Here is a 12,877-nt window from a genome sequence, read left to right on the forward strand (position 1 = left end):
CTCTTAAATGCTAGGCTTTGCTTCCTTCTGTAAATTCTTCCACCTTCTCCAAGCACTGCTCTTTAGCCTAACACATGCCCCATTTTTATCATGATGACTCTCCAGAAAGGCATGAGATCCCAAATAGACGCATCTTGCCTCACATAAATTGTTTGTTATGCTAACGTCAAAAACAGACAGATGTGGAACCAATCAGGGGAATGTAAATTACAGGTTGCTTGATGTGGAATAACTTCTGCATGTTGGTCAGTGTAGGTGCGCAGCCAAAAATGCACTGTGTGAATACAATTGTTTGGCAATTGCTGATCTGTCACTTGTCCAAAGCGGTAAGTGTGTGAATGGATTTGTATAGGTAATGACTCTGAAATTAGCAACTAGCTTTTCTCATCTCTCCATGATGCAAGAAAAACATACTGGAACTTGGCTCATTTCTGGAAAATTCTTGTGATGATCCTCAATTTTTCAAAATGCACATTTGGTCATCATTATCCCTTGTGTAATCAGTTTCTGCAAACTACAGGATGATGTTAGTTATGTTTAGAGAATAAGGGAACATGCTCTACACCTTAATCAAATCATTTAAAGATGAGCCTTCTTAGATAACACACATTTAAATATATATATATATATATGTAGATGGTCGTTGGGAGATCTAGTCTATACTTTGATTTATGCTGTAGTGACAGAAGTAATCTTGTCTTTCATTGGAAACCTGCAGATGCAACGTGTGCCCAGAACTCTAAAGTATTTACGATAAATAATATGCGAGAAGTGTTTACCACACATTTTTCCACAACAAAATGATGCACAGAATCCACGAATGCAATCTTTGAAAGGGCCAGGAAACAGTCAGGAATTTGGACCCAATCAGTATACGGAACTGCAAGTGCGTGTTAAAAAGCTGGATCCACGTGAATAATAAGCCTAATCCCATTTTCTTTCTTTCTTTTTTTTTTTTTTGCAGATGGAGTCTCCCTCTGTCGCCCAGGCTGGAGTGCAATGGCACGATCTCGGCTCACTGCAACCTCCACCTCCCGGGTTCAAGCAATTCTCCTGCCTCAGCCTCCTGAGTAGCTGGGATTACAGGCGCCCGCCACCACAGTTGGCTAATTTTTGTATTTTTAGTAGAGATGGGGTTTCATCATGTTGGTCAGGCTGGTCTCGAACTCCTGACCTCAGGCGATCCGCCCGCCTCGGCCTCCCAAAGTTGGATTATAGGCGTGAGCCACCGCGCCCAGCCACCTAATCACATTTTCAAGACAGCTGTGGTTACTTGGGACTCTCATCAGCGGCTCCCGAAAAATTTTAAAAAATCAGTTATTGTGAAAATTTATATTAAACTAAGACCAGACTCTGCAAAGAAAATAAAACTATGTAATTCCAAGGCTACATATTTTCAAAGGAATTTAATTCTGTCCTCTGAATGCAATTAAGTAGTCTTTCTCTCTCTGTCTCCATTTGAGGAAGAGAGAAGGGAAGAAGGGATGATTCTCACTTTTCAGTAGGAACCGGTAACCATACCTGCTGTTCTGCCAAGTCTTCGCCGATTCTCTGATTTCTTAGTGCTCAGGGAGTATGCTTGAAACCTATGCCTTCCTCCCGTGTTAGATAACCAGAAAGTTTGCTGTAGTTATGATAAATCTGCATAACGCGGAGATGTTTTTGGCACAAAGTGTACGTTAGTTAGATGATGATGATTAAGCTCCCCCCCACCCCCGCCCCATTCTTGCGGCCGGGGAGTGTGTTTTGCCTGCATTTAAGAAATATCCTTCAGCTGCAGGCGTGCGCGCGCTTAGGCTGTAGTCGGCGTTTCTGAGTCTCCAGGGCAGGGTGACTTGGGTCGGCTGAGTGTCACCCACAGATGTGACTGTTCTTTCCCCCGCGGGCGCGACAGCCTCCTTCCTCTCCAGCCCGAGGCCCGCGGCCCAGACCAGGGGAAGGGGAAGGAAGCTCTCGCCGCAAGCCGGCGTCTGGGCCGGCACAAAACGCGCCGCCACCAGAAAAACTTTTTCCCCCAGCTGCGCGCAACTTTTGGCCTTTTCTCCCAGCACGTTCGCGTCCCGGGTTTCTGTCCGCTGGGTTTTCCTCCGCCTCACTCGCCTTCTCCCCAGCGGCGCGCGGAGGAACTGGGCTGAGAGGGGCGCGGGGAGCCGGGTCGGCCGCGGCTGGGACGCTGGGGAAGGGGCAGGGGCGGGGGAGGAGGGGGCGTGCGGGGCTGGGGAGGAGGAACTGGTCAAAGGGGACAGAGATGCCCGAGTGCCCGAAAAGGAAAGAGCTGCCGCGGTTTGCTGCAGTCGGAATAAAGTTCGCGCCCTTTCCTCGGCGTTTCGCAGCCTCTTCTCCTTGCTCCGCTCCCCACCCCCGCCCCGCAATTTTTTTTTTTTTTTTTTTTTTTTTTTTGTGACAGCTGGGCGCTAGCGGCCACCTCTACCTCCACGCCCGCAGCTCCCGGGGGGGGGGGGGGGGCAGGGTTGTTTTTCCATCCCCACAAAGTTGTTTTTTCCATCCCCAGAAAAAGAGAGCAAGAAAAACCCAAACAACAAACAAAAAGCCCCCAAACAAGTCACGGGGCGGGGGGGGAGGGAGAAACATACATCCTCCTTCCCCAAGCCCCTGGACCTCTGAGGACAAACAACACAACGACCGACTTTTATTTTGCAAAAGGGAAGCAACATTGTAGTCACGACAATTCTGCAGAGAGAGGAAAAACTTGTGGGGCTTGCACGGCCGCCGAGGTCACCTCGCCCGCCGGTCCCCCGCCTTCCGCGAGCAGGGCAGCCCCCTCCCGGGACAAGCCGTTCCCTTTTTTTTTTTGTCCCGAGGAGGAGCCGGGGAACCGTGCCGGCTGGGACTCGGGGCGCGAGCGCGACCCCGGCGCGAGTGTAAATCAGTCACCTGAGCGCAGAGGGGCCGCGGCGAGGGCGCGCGCGGGCGGGCGGGGAGGCGGAGGCGGCGAGAGCGGCGGCCCGGAGGAACTCGGAGGGGGAGGGAGAGAAAGGCCGAGACGGAGGGAGCCAGCGGCGGCCGAGGGGCTGGTCCAGGCGCGGCCGCTAAGAGGAGACCAAGAGGCGGGGGCTGCACTTGACAACCAGCATGCCGAGATGGTAAGAAGTTTCCACCCTCCTTCCCTTTTTATTCTAGACTTCCTCAGAAATGACCCCCGCGCCCGAGCGCCACCGGGGCCGCCCGGGTGCCGTGTCCGCCCTCCGGCCCGCGGCACGAGGGGCAAGGGGCGCTGAGGAGGGCGGGCCGGGGACCAGAACCTCGGTCCGACCTGATCCCCGCTGCGCTCCCAGTGGCCTCCCCTAAACTTGGCCCCAAGTTTCCGAGGCGAGCTCTAGGTGGGAGGGTGCACGTGTGAGGGGGCTCCTCAAGGTCGGCCCCGCTCGCGGTTTCCGCGCGAAGGTGAGCGGCTGGCTAGGGGAGGCTCCAGGGCGTTGGGGACGGGCTGGGGGGACGAGGTGGAGGGGAGTGGGGGATGAATGGAGCGCTGGCAGGAGCTCGGGGAAGAGAGGAAGGCGGCTGGGACCTACGGGAACTTTTACAACTTGCCGCCGAGTGAGGAACCGGCGGCTGGGCGTGGGTGCCGGGTGCGCTGGGGCGCAGCCGCCCGGGCCCGGCACGTTGACTCTTCCCCTCCCCTCGTCTTCACATTCGGAATCTTCCCGTGGTAAATGGAGATGGGAGGAAATGCTCCCGCAGGCTTTACAGAGAAGGTGCAGAACGCAGGGCAGGAAAATCAACCTTGCAGAGACGGCTCTTTTCGAAGTGCGATTCTATAGGAGCCGATTTGTTTTACTTGCACGTTGACTGGAGGGTGGGATTTGGGGCCTGGGGAGGGAGCAGAATAAAAAATTATATATGTTGAAAAACTCTAGGTGAAATCTCCTGTGAAGTGAGCTTAAGGTTGAAAAAAAGTTCCAAGTGCAAGTGGTGGAGGAGATGGGCTGGCTTTGCCAAGCGAGACTCCAGCACAGCCCCTCTACGAGAAGCGACTTCTTTGCAGCGAGGAAGCGTGCAATTAGTTCGCCTGGTGATGAGCCGCTCTGTCCGCTTTCGGGGAAGTGATTTGTTAGAAATGGGACTTGACCACTCCCTTCTTCTTAGTTTGCTTCCACCCAGCGTCGCTATTGTTATCCCCACTTGGGGATCTGACATGGTGTGTTCCGTATATAGAGGGAACATATAAGAATACAGGTGAGATAGCGGGTTGGTATTTTTTCCTCTTCCTTGCTTCCTAATGTGACATCTCTTGTTTCAGTGATCAAAGTCACAACTGGAGTGTAGGAGATGGGACTGTCAAATGCAGGGGCGCGTACACACACACACACACACAAGCATGAGCCCAGGACTGTGGTTACAGTAACGCTGACAGAAATTAAAGTGGTTTTGAAAGCAGCGTGCGATTTATGATGGTTCCCATTTACCCTAGAGTCAAGCTGTTGTAAAACTGACGTACAAAAGACATCATAAAAATAATCCTGTGTACCCAGGATTAAAGTGGCAGAAAGTGGCCTGTTTTATTATTTTTTTATATACTTCGTGGACACTTGCAATTGTTGAAAGCCGTGTTTAAGTGAGACATCACAACAATATTAAATATATGTGTTTAGAGCTTGAGAGTTTTTCTTCTAACGGGCATTTTACGCAAGAACATTGTAAAAGCCGGTGGCAGGTATTATTTTTCTTCCCTTTACCGTAGTCTGTATTAACTATTTGTCTACACATGTATTCCTATATTCTAATGACTTTGAACTGTGGCTAAGCCTGTCTGCCTTCCACTGCTTTGTATTCTGCAATTTCACGTTACTGTCCACACGCATACATGCTTTAAATGGGAGTAATTTATTTCTGGCACTGTTACTTAGTGTGTCTGATCTGAAGATGTACCCTAGTAGTGAGACCTTGTACAAGTTAACAGAACATTTACTTTTTGGACACACACACACACACACACACACACAGTCCCTTGTGAGCCTTTAGAGAGTATCTGTGTTTTATATTTGTAGCCGTTTCATGTAAACTGTTCAGTCTTAATGAAGTTCTTAGTTCCCAGAGTGCGCTGTATTAAAAGTCCAGATTGCTAATCACTTTACCAAAGTACAGGAGTATCTTTACCTGAGGGAAGAAATAACGAGCTTGAACCTGAACTTTGTTTTGAGTATTTTTTGAGAAAGGTCTGAAACTTTTTTTCCTCTTGAGAATATTCAGTTGGGTGGTGTTTGCATGTAAGACTTTGAATAAGAATAAACTGTGCATTATATTTTACAATTAATATTAGGAAAATGTTAATAGCAGTACATTCCTAATACCTGATTTTTTCTTCTGTTTGAGATGTGAGATATCTGTCAGATAGGGATATGTGATTACAAAAAGAAGCAGACAAAAGCAGAGCTGACTATTGCTATATTAAAATGTAAGTGTTACAGTTTGAATTTTCAAGTGAGAGTTCTTGAGTTCAGTGCTTTACATAACATTTTGTCCTAATCTTGCTTGCTGTCAGGGATGTTTCATGGTTGTGCAATTGCTGCAGTCAAGAATGCCAATTTGCATTCCAGGAGTGTCATTTGATTACTTTTATCTGCACAGCTCCAAGACCGGCCCAGACCTCTCGTTTCATCTTGCCATGTCACGAGTCAATGCTGTGTCGTCTTTTCAAAAATCTGCCTGATTTAGACAAGAAAGAAAAGTACTTTCATGTTGCAGCCGCAGTCCCCTGCTAACTTGTCAGCAGCAGGATATGATTCACTTGGGCCCAGAAGAATGGAACAGAGAGGCGGGTTAGGCGGTTCAATAAAGCCCACGGACAGGTAGTGTGTGACATCCCCAGAGAGCCACAGTTAATGAAGAACAGGTCTGCTTAGTTCTCCACACGCTGACCTGGTGCTGTCCCCACAGTTTTCTCATTTGATCTTTCCCAGCAAATTGATCTTTTCTTGTATTTTTTTGCCTTCCAAGTTAGTCCTTGTGGGACTGAAATTAGCAGAGCAACTTAAGTTGGATAATACAGCTGCTCAGAAAAGAAGAAATTGGACACTGGCTCAAAAAGGGGTGGGGGTGGGGGGGTAGAGGGAGCTATTCTTTTTGTTGTTGTTCCTGGGAATATTTCTTATATTAAGGGAGTCCAAAATAGATGATGACTTGAAGTTAGCGGTTTCCTTTACTTTTAATTTTAGAGTTAAGGGTTCAGCACGATTTTAAATATTCCTTAAGTATTTGAAAGATGGCCTTAGTGAATATGAGGAGTTCAATTTAGTACTGTTCACATTCACTTGTTCGAGATGATTTGCCAGTTGACAATGTGGCTTTTATGGTTATTGTAAGATGGCATACTTCAACTATGTTATTTATAGTCTTCTAAACAACCTACGATCGCCAAATATCCAATACTAAATTGCAGGTAAGATTAAACAATAAAAAAGTCATTATACTAGTATTGTGTATAAATACTATGGTACATGAAAATGTTTTCTATACTATTAGCATCTTTGTTTTATATAAACCCCACAGATACAGTTCATGAAGTGTTTTTTTCCTGAGTTTTTGAGATTCTGCATTTAAATGTAGATTTTTAAAACTGAGACCAGACCACAAGTTTGAATTTCTGTGGATGTTCATACATGTTGTTGTTTTTTGACATTAAAATTAATTTTAGACAGGATGGGTAAATTTATGTCGTATGGTTTAATCGGATTAAAGTTTCACTATAGAATTCTGTACATAAAGCTTAGGTTGGAAGCAGTTTATAGATTCTTAACTTGATAAATATATAAGGAGCAACGCTTTCTGATTTACTCAGCAGATGGTCTCATTTACCATCTACATCCTTACAAGAAACAGAGTGGAAAACATTTCTTGTGGAAGGGGAGGTAGCCTCCTCAAATCTTTCCTGTTGGATGGGAATTATATAGTATCATTGGTTAGTAAACTCCCCTCTGAAGAGCTAGAGGGAGCCTCATGATTTTATTAGATATACTTAAGGTTTAAAAAACACTCTGGCCATCAGAATGTTGCACAAAAAGAGTAGGTAATGAATACTGGCTCAGTGTTTAGGCTGGGAGGTGCTATTATGGTTTTTTTTTTTTTTTTTAAAAAGTGACAGAAGCAAAAGAACTTTCTACAAGAACAGTCAAGGCATCAGCTAAGCTTTCTAGGCTTTTGCCTTTCAGGTGATTTGAAGATCAGGCAAAATGCAACCAGATACTATATTTTAAATGTTTTGGTTTGACTAACTACTGTTTGTAGTTTTTGTCAACTGAGGGAGTTACTCTCGTTTTAGGAGGCCAGTCTTCAGAGTTCTATTAAAAGTAGCTTCCTACGAAATCACCGAGAAGTGGGTTAACTTCTTTTAGTTTATGAAGGACAACTCTTTTTCTGTAAATGATGGTTTTGGAGTAGTTCTACATACAACTGCTGTATTCCAGAGAGAAATTTTCTTTAAAATAAATGCTTCCTGTTATAAGCATAAATGTTAAACTATTTATAAACCTGACTTATTATGGATCAAAAAATAAGTTAAAGAAATAGGATTTAAATGATATTACATTCAATAATTGTCATTTAATTTCATATTTACCACTTTCCATTAACATTTGTGATAGTTATGTTAAAGAGTCATTGATCATAATTGCACTTTAATATTTATATACTAGTTTTTAGGAGCATTACTTTAGACAAACATATTTATCATTTAAGTAAATAATATAATCCAGTGAGATAAACTACCCAGATTTGTCCTTCTTAAAATCTTTTGCACAGTAGCTCTCGTTATGTTACTAGCCAATGAAAGTCTTTATTTGTTGCTTATTAGAACCCTCAGTACACTCAAGAGTTCAGCTATAATTTAATTTGGCTGTTCAAAGAGCCTCCCTTGTTTTGAAATATATTCTCAGTATGCTTTTACCATTTGTTACGAACCCATATTCTAACTCAATGCGTAAGAACCTATATTCTAACTCAATATGCGTAAGAATGATATTACAGATATATCATTCTTTAAGTTTTTGCTATCGTCATAACTTTTTTTCTTTAAAAATATCCGTACATAACAACATCAGTTTTGTTCTTTTTGCTCTATTTTCTCTTTGACATTTTAGAGTATTTTTTTCTTGGTGATTTAAATTGTTTTGCTGTTATAATTTAAAATAAACTTCCTAAGGAATACAACCTTCCCTTGAGGTATAGTGAGAAGGGCACCAAAAAATAATAGGTTCGATAATTAAGAATTCTAGCTGAGGCCATTTCACAATTGCAATCACTTGCAATTACAAAAAGTTTGCCTGGTACTTCACAAATTGCTAGTAACTGCTGTGAAGTTTTTCAATGAGTAGAAGGTGGCTTTGAGAGTTTTGGTTGTATTTGTAACAAATTACGTTCACTAAAGACTAGAACTTGACTATAAAACTCTAATAAGATGAGTATCAGGAATTCTTCCATAAGGAAGGCAGAATGTGAAACTCCTAAATGACTCACTGTGTACGTATCTTACCAGTGGGAATAGCATCAAGCCAGCCTTCTAGATACAGTATTTAATAGTTGTCAAAATGTACAGTATTGTCTTGGAACTTTTGGTTCATGAGTTCATAGTCCCTGCTTTTTTGTGTTTATTACAAAGATGTAACAACCTACACAAAACATTTTTCTCTTATAATGACCTTACATTTGCCAAAGTGCCCCATGCTGAAATTCCTTTTCAGTGTCTTTTTTTTTTTTTTTAGTCCAAAGCCAGACGTGTACCCAGACACAAAAGCCTCTGTGTATAGCAAGCTGTTTTAAATATTGTGACTCGACGATGTGCTGTCCTTTCTCTGCTTGAGCCAAGGATCTCTGCTCAGTGTCTGTGGATTACCAAGCTCCTTCTTTATTGTACCTCTTGTCAACTATTCCTATTCATTTAACCTTTCATTAGTGTCTGTGCAGCTTCACTGTCTGGAAAGGCAAGGAAAAACCGAAAGGCCCCACTGTCACAGTTATTAGATTTCTCGGTTACATCCCAGCAACCGTAAAGAAGTAAGCGTCGAGACTATTGTCGTGCATGCTGCTGTCCTGGGGTGCAGCTCTTCTGTGCATGTCAAGGACATGTGCCACATGTTGATATGCATCCCAGGGATAAATGCACAACATGGGGGATAGGCCGACGCTGGCAGTAATGAGCTTTGTAGGAGTTATTGCAAAGACCAACAGTTTGTGAAGGAATTTTGCTTAACAGGCCAAGGAGATAGACAGAGTTGAGGGTTGCCAAGATTTGCCTGTGCGGGGCTTGTCAGTCACATTGTTTTCATCCAAACTTCATTTGAGGGGAAAATTGAATACATTTGACAGCAATGAAAAGTCTTACTTTCTTTTTTCAAATCTTTCAGAGGACAAAAGCAGTATTTCTGGTGACATAACTATTCTTAGTACTGACTAAATCATATATATGAATGGATCTATTAGCAGTTTATCTTTTTCCATATCTAGAGAATAATTAAAAGATTTCATAGATGTCATATATATGTTTTAAAATCTATGTAAAAATAATGTAGCCTATTAATTTTCCTTTGCTCTTTTCCCCCTTTGATTTTCCTCTAGCATAGCCTGGTTCTTTAGAAATACATTTGCTTAATTGGCTAGATGCAGAGGAGAAAAAGAATGATGATGTGGTCATTTTCAAATCATAAATAAAATAAGTATTTGTAAATTTTGTATTGGAAAATATTATTTTAAAATCTTAGAGATGAAGAGAATTACCTTTTTAAGAATTCTGAAAACACTTGAATAGAAAATGGTACATTATAATACATTTGTCCCTCTTTACCCAAAAGTTTGTCTTTTTTTCTTTTTTAAACTAGGAGAACCTTTTTTACTGAGGGTAAATAAAATATTTTTGTCTCCTGATTTCAACAGATTTTGTCAGTTTTCCAAACTCTTTTGGGGTTCTCCAATAACTTTTCAAATATGTTAATGACTTATTGCCAAATCCCTGTAAAGTTATTTTTAATTTTTCTTGACCTTACCTCTTTTAGGCAAGGCTTTTTAACAGTTGTACTTTCTCTGTTAAGGTTTTTTTTGAAACGGAATCTCGCTCTGTCGCCCAAACTAGAGTGCAGTGGCGTGATTTTGGCTCACTGCAACCTCCATCTCCTGGGTTCAAGAGATTCTCCTGCCTCAGCCTCCCAATTAGCTGGGACTACAAGCGTGTGCCACTGCGCTTGGCTAATTTTTGTATTTTTAGTAGGGACAAGGTTTCACCATGTTGGCCAGGCTGGTCTCGAACTCCTGACCTCAGGTGATCCACTGGCCTCAGCCTCCCAAAGTGCTGGGATTACAGTGTGATCCCACAGTGAGCCACTGTGCCCAGCCACCTCTATTAAGCTTTTCTTAGTGTCTTGTGAAAGTATGGGCTAAGTTATCCTTGTTTTAGGGAGAGAGAGCTATTTTTCATAGTCTTTCCCCCAGGTGGGATGCTAAATGCCCAGCTATCCTATCCTAGGGCTATGCCCCAGCCTTTTGGCCAGCGGGCAGAAGTACTGTGTAGAATATATTGAGATGGGGCAGGGCGTGGTGGCTCATGCCTGTAATCCCAGCACTTTGGGAGGCTCAGGTGGGTGGATCACAAGGTCAGGAGTTGAAGACCAGCCTGGCCAGTATGTTGAAACACCGTCTTTACTAAAAATACAAAAATTAGCCGGGCGTGGTGGCGGGCACCTATAATCCCAGCTACTTGGGAGGCCGAGGCAGGAGAATCACTTGAACCTGGGAGGCGGAGGTTGCAGTGAGCCAAGATCTCGCCACTGCACTCTAGCCTGAGCGACAGAGCAAGACTTTGTCTCACACACACAAAAAATCTATCTATATATAGCTATATATAGATGAATCTGCCGTGGTCATCTGAGGCTGGTGACCTTCCCACAGAAAAAGCATGAGTGTTTTAACATTCCTTTTTCTAACAGTTCCATTTCCATTTATTATGGTTTGTGTTGGGAGTAGTAGAAGAGAAAAGAGGGACTTGTGAAGATGAAGGCCATAATTTTAACTCTTCCCCTGGCAATGAAAACCCCCAAATTAGAACAAAATAGGTTAGTGCTGTGTGGTAATAAAAGAGAGAGGAATACATGGCAGTAGCTACTCTCTGCAGGTATCCTGCACTTGTTCTTTATCCAGTCAGTATCTCTACGCAGGTGACTGGCTGTTTCTTGGAAGGCAGTTGTACTGTTGCCTGTTAGAGACTCAGAACAGCGCTGGGACGGGGTATCTATAGAGGCCCTGTTCTATTCCACCTACTTTTGATAGCCTGTGTTCTCTCATTTGTAAGTAAAGTGAGTTTGGTAATTTCTAAGTGCCTTTCCAAATGGTACATTTCATATTTTATATAACACTATATAATCATAGCAGTTTGCTATTATTAGCTTTATTGAGATATAACTCACCCACTTAAAATGTACATTAATATTCCATTTTATGGATGTACTACCTCTTATATATCCATTCAATGAAAGCACATTTGGGTTGTTTACACTTTTTGAGTAATGTGGCCCTGAACATTCATGGACAAGTTTTTGTGGACATAATGTTTTCATTTCTCTTGGGTATATGCTCAAGAGTAGAATTGTTGGGTAGTATGGCCTATCTACTTATAACTTTTTGAGGAACTTCCAAATTGTTTTCCAATGCAACTGCAGCATTTTACTTTCCAACCAATAGTGTATAATTCTTCCAGTCTCTCTACACCCCCCTCAACACTTGTTATGTGTCTTTTTTTTTTTTGTCTTTTAAGATGGAGTCTCGCTCTGTCGCCCAGGCTGGAGTGCAGTGGTGCAATCTCGGCTCACTGCAAGCTCCACCTCCCAGGTTCACGCCATTCTCCTGCCTCAGCCTTCTGAGTAGCTGGGACTACAGGCGCCCGCCACCATGACTGGCTAATTTTTTGTATTTTTAGTAGAGACGGGGTTTCACTGTGTTAGCCAGGATGGTCTCGATCTCCTGACCTCGTGATCCTCCCGCCTCGGCCTCCCAAAGTGTTGGGATTTCAGGCGTGAGCCACCGCGCCTGGCCCTTGTTACTGTCTTTTTATTTTTACAGATCTTAGTGGGTGTGAAGTAGTATCTTTTTATTTGAATCATACTAGTGACTATGAAGTGATATCTCTGGTTTTGATTTGCATTTGCCTGATGGCTAGTGATGTTGAGCATCTTATGCACTTTATTGGCCATTTGTGTATCTTTTCTGGAAAACAGAGACATGTCTCCATTGGCCATTTTTCAGTTGGATTATTTGTCTTTTTATTATGGAGTTTTAAGTGCTGTTTATATATTCTGAGTACAAGCCCTCTGTTAGGTACAAGGTTTGCAAATACTTTCTCCTATTCTGTGGGTTGTCTTTATTTATTCATTTATTTTTAAAGAGACAGGGTCTTTCTAGTTCTGTCGTGCAGGTTGGAGTGCAGTGGTGTGATTATGGCTCACTGCAGCCTTGAACTCCTGGGCTCAAGAAATCCTCCTGCTTCAGCCTCCGTAGTAATTGGGGCTACAAGTACAAGCCACGATGCCTGGTTAATTTATATATATGTATATATATTTTGTAGAGATAGGGTATTACCATGTTGCCCAGCCTGGTTTCAAACTCCTGGCCTCAAGCGATCCTGTTTCCTTGACCCCCCAAAATTCTGGGATTACAGGCATAAGCCACTGTGACCGTGCGCAGCTGTCTTTTTTTTTTTTTGAGACAGAGTCTTGCTCTGGCGCTCAGGCTGGAGTGCAGTGGCGTGATCTTAGCTCACTGCAACCTCCACCTCTTGAGTTTAAGCCATTGTCCTGCCTCAGCGTCCCGAGTAGCTGGCATTACAGGCATGTGCCAACATGCCCGGCTAATTTTTGTATTTTTAGTGGAGATGGGGTTT

General features: G+C 43.3%; 1 protein-coding gene across 16 annotated transcripts in view; it reads left to right on the plus strand.

Annotated features, from left to right (window-relative positions):
- Positions 1–2,473: 2,473 nt before the first annotated feature.
- BNC2 (basonuclin zinc finger protein 2) overlaps positions 2,474–12,877 on the plus strand; it is a 451,443-nt gene continuing 441,039 nt past the window's right edge. For 5 of the 16 annotated variants that reach the window (XM_063696352.1, XM_055349827.2, XM_063696360.1 and 2 more), the window contains exon 1: positions 2,475–3,104. In XM_063696352.1, the coding sequence (XP_063552422.1) occupies positions 3,102–3,104 (3 nt within the window). In that variant the 5' untranslated portion in view covers positions 2,475–3,101. Of the gene's footprint in view, positions 3,105–3,132; positions 3,406–12,877 lie in introns of those variants that run through there. The other 11 variants (XM_063696351.1, XM_063696358.1, XM_063696353.1 and 8 more) reach the window with 4 other exon arrangements.

The sequence above is a fragment of the Gorilla gorilla genome, chromosome 13, assembly GCF_029281585.2.
Source record: "Gorilla gorilla gorilla isolate KB3781 chromosome 13, NHGRI_mGorGor1-v2.1_pri, whole genome shotgun sequence".
In the NCBI taxonomy this organism is placed as follows: Eukaryota; Metazoa; Chordata; class Mammalia; order Primates; family Hominidae; genus Gorilla; species Gorilla gorilla.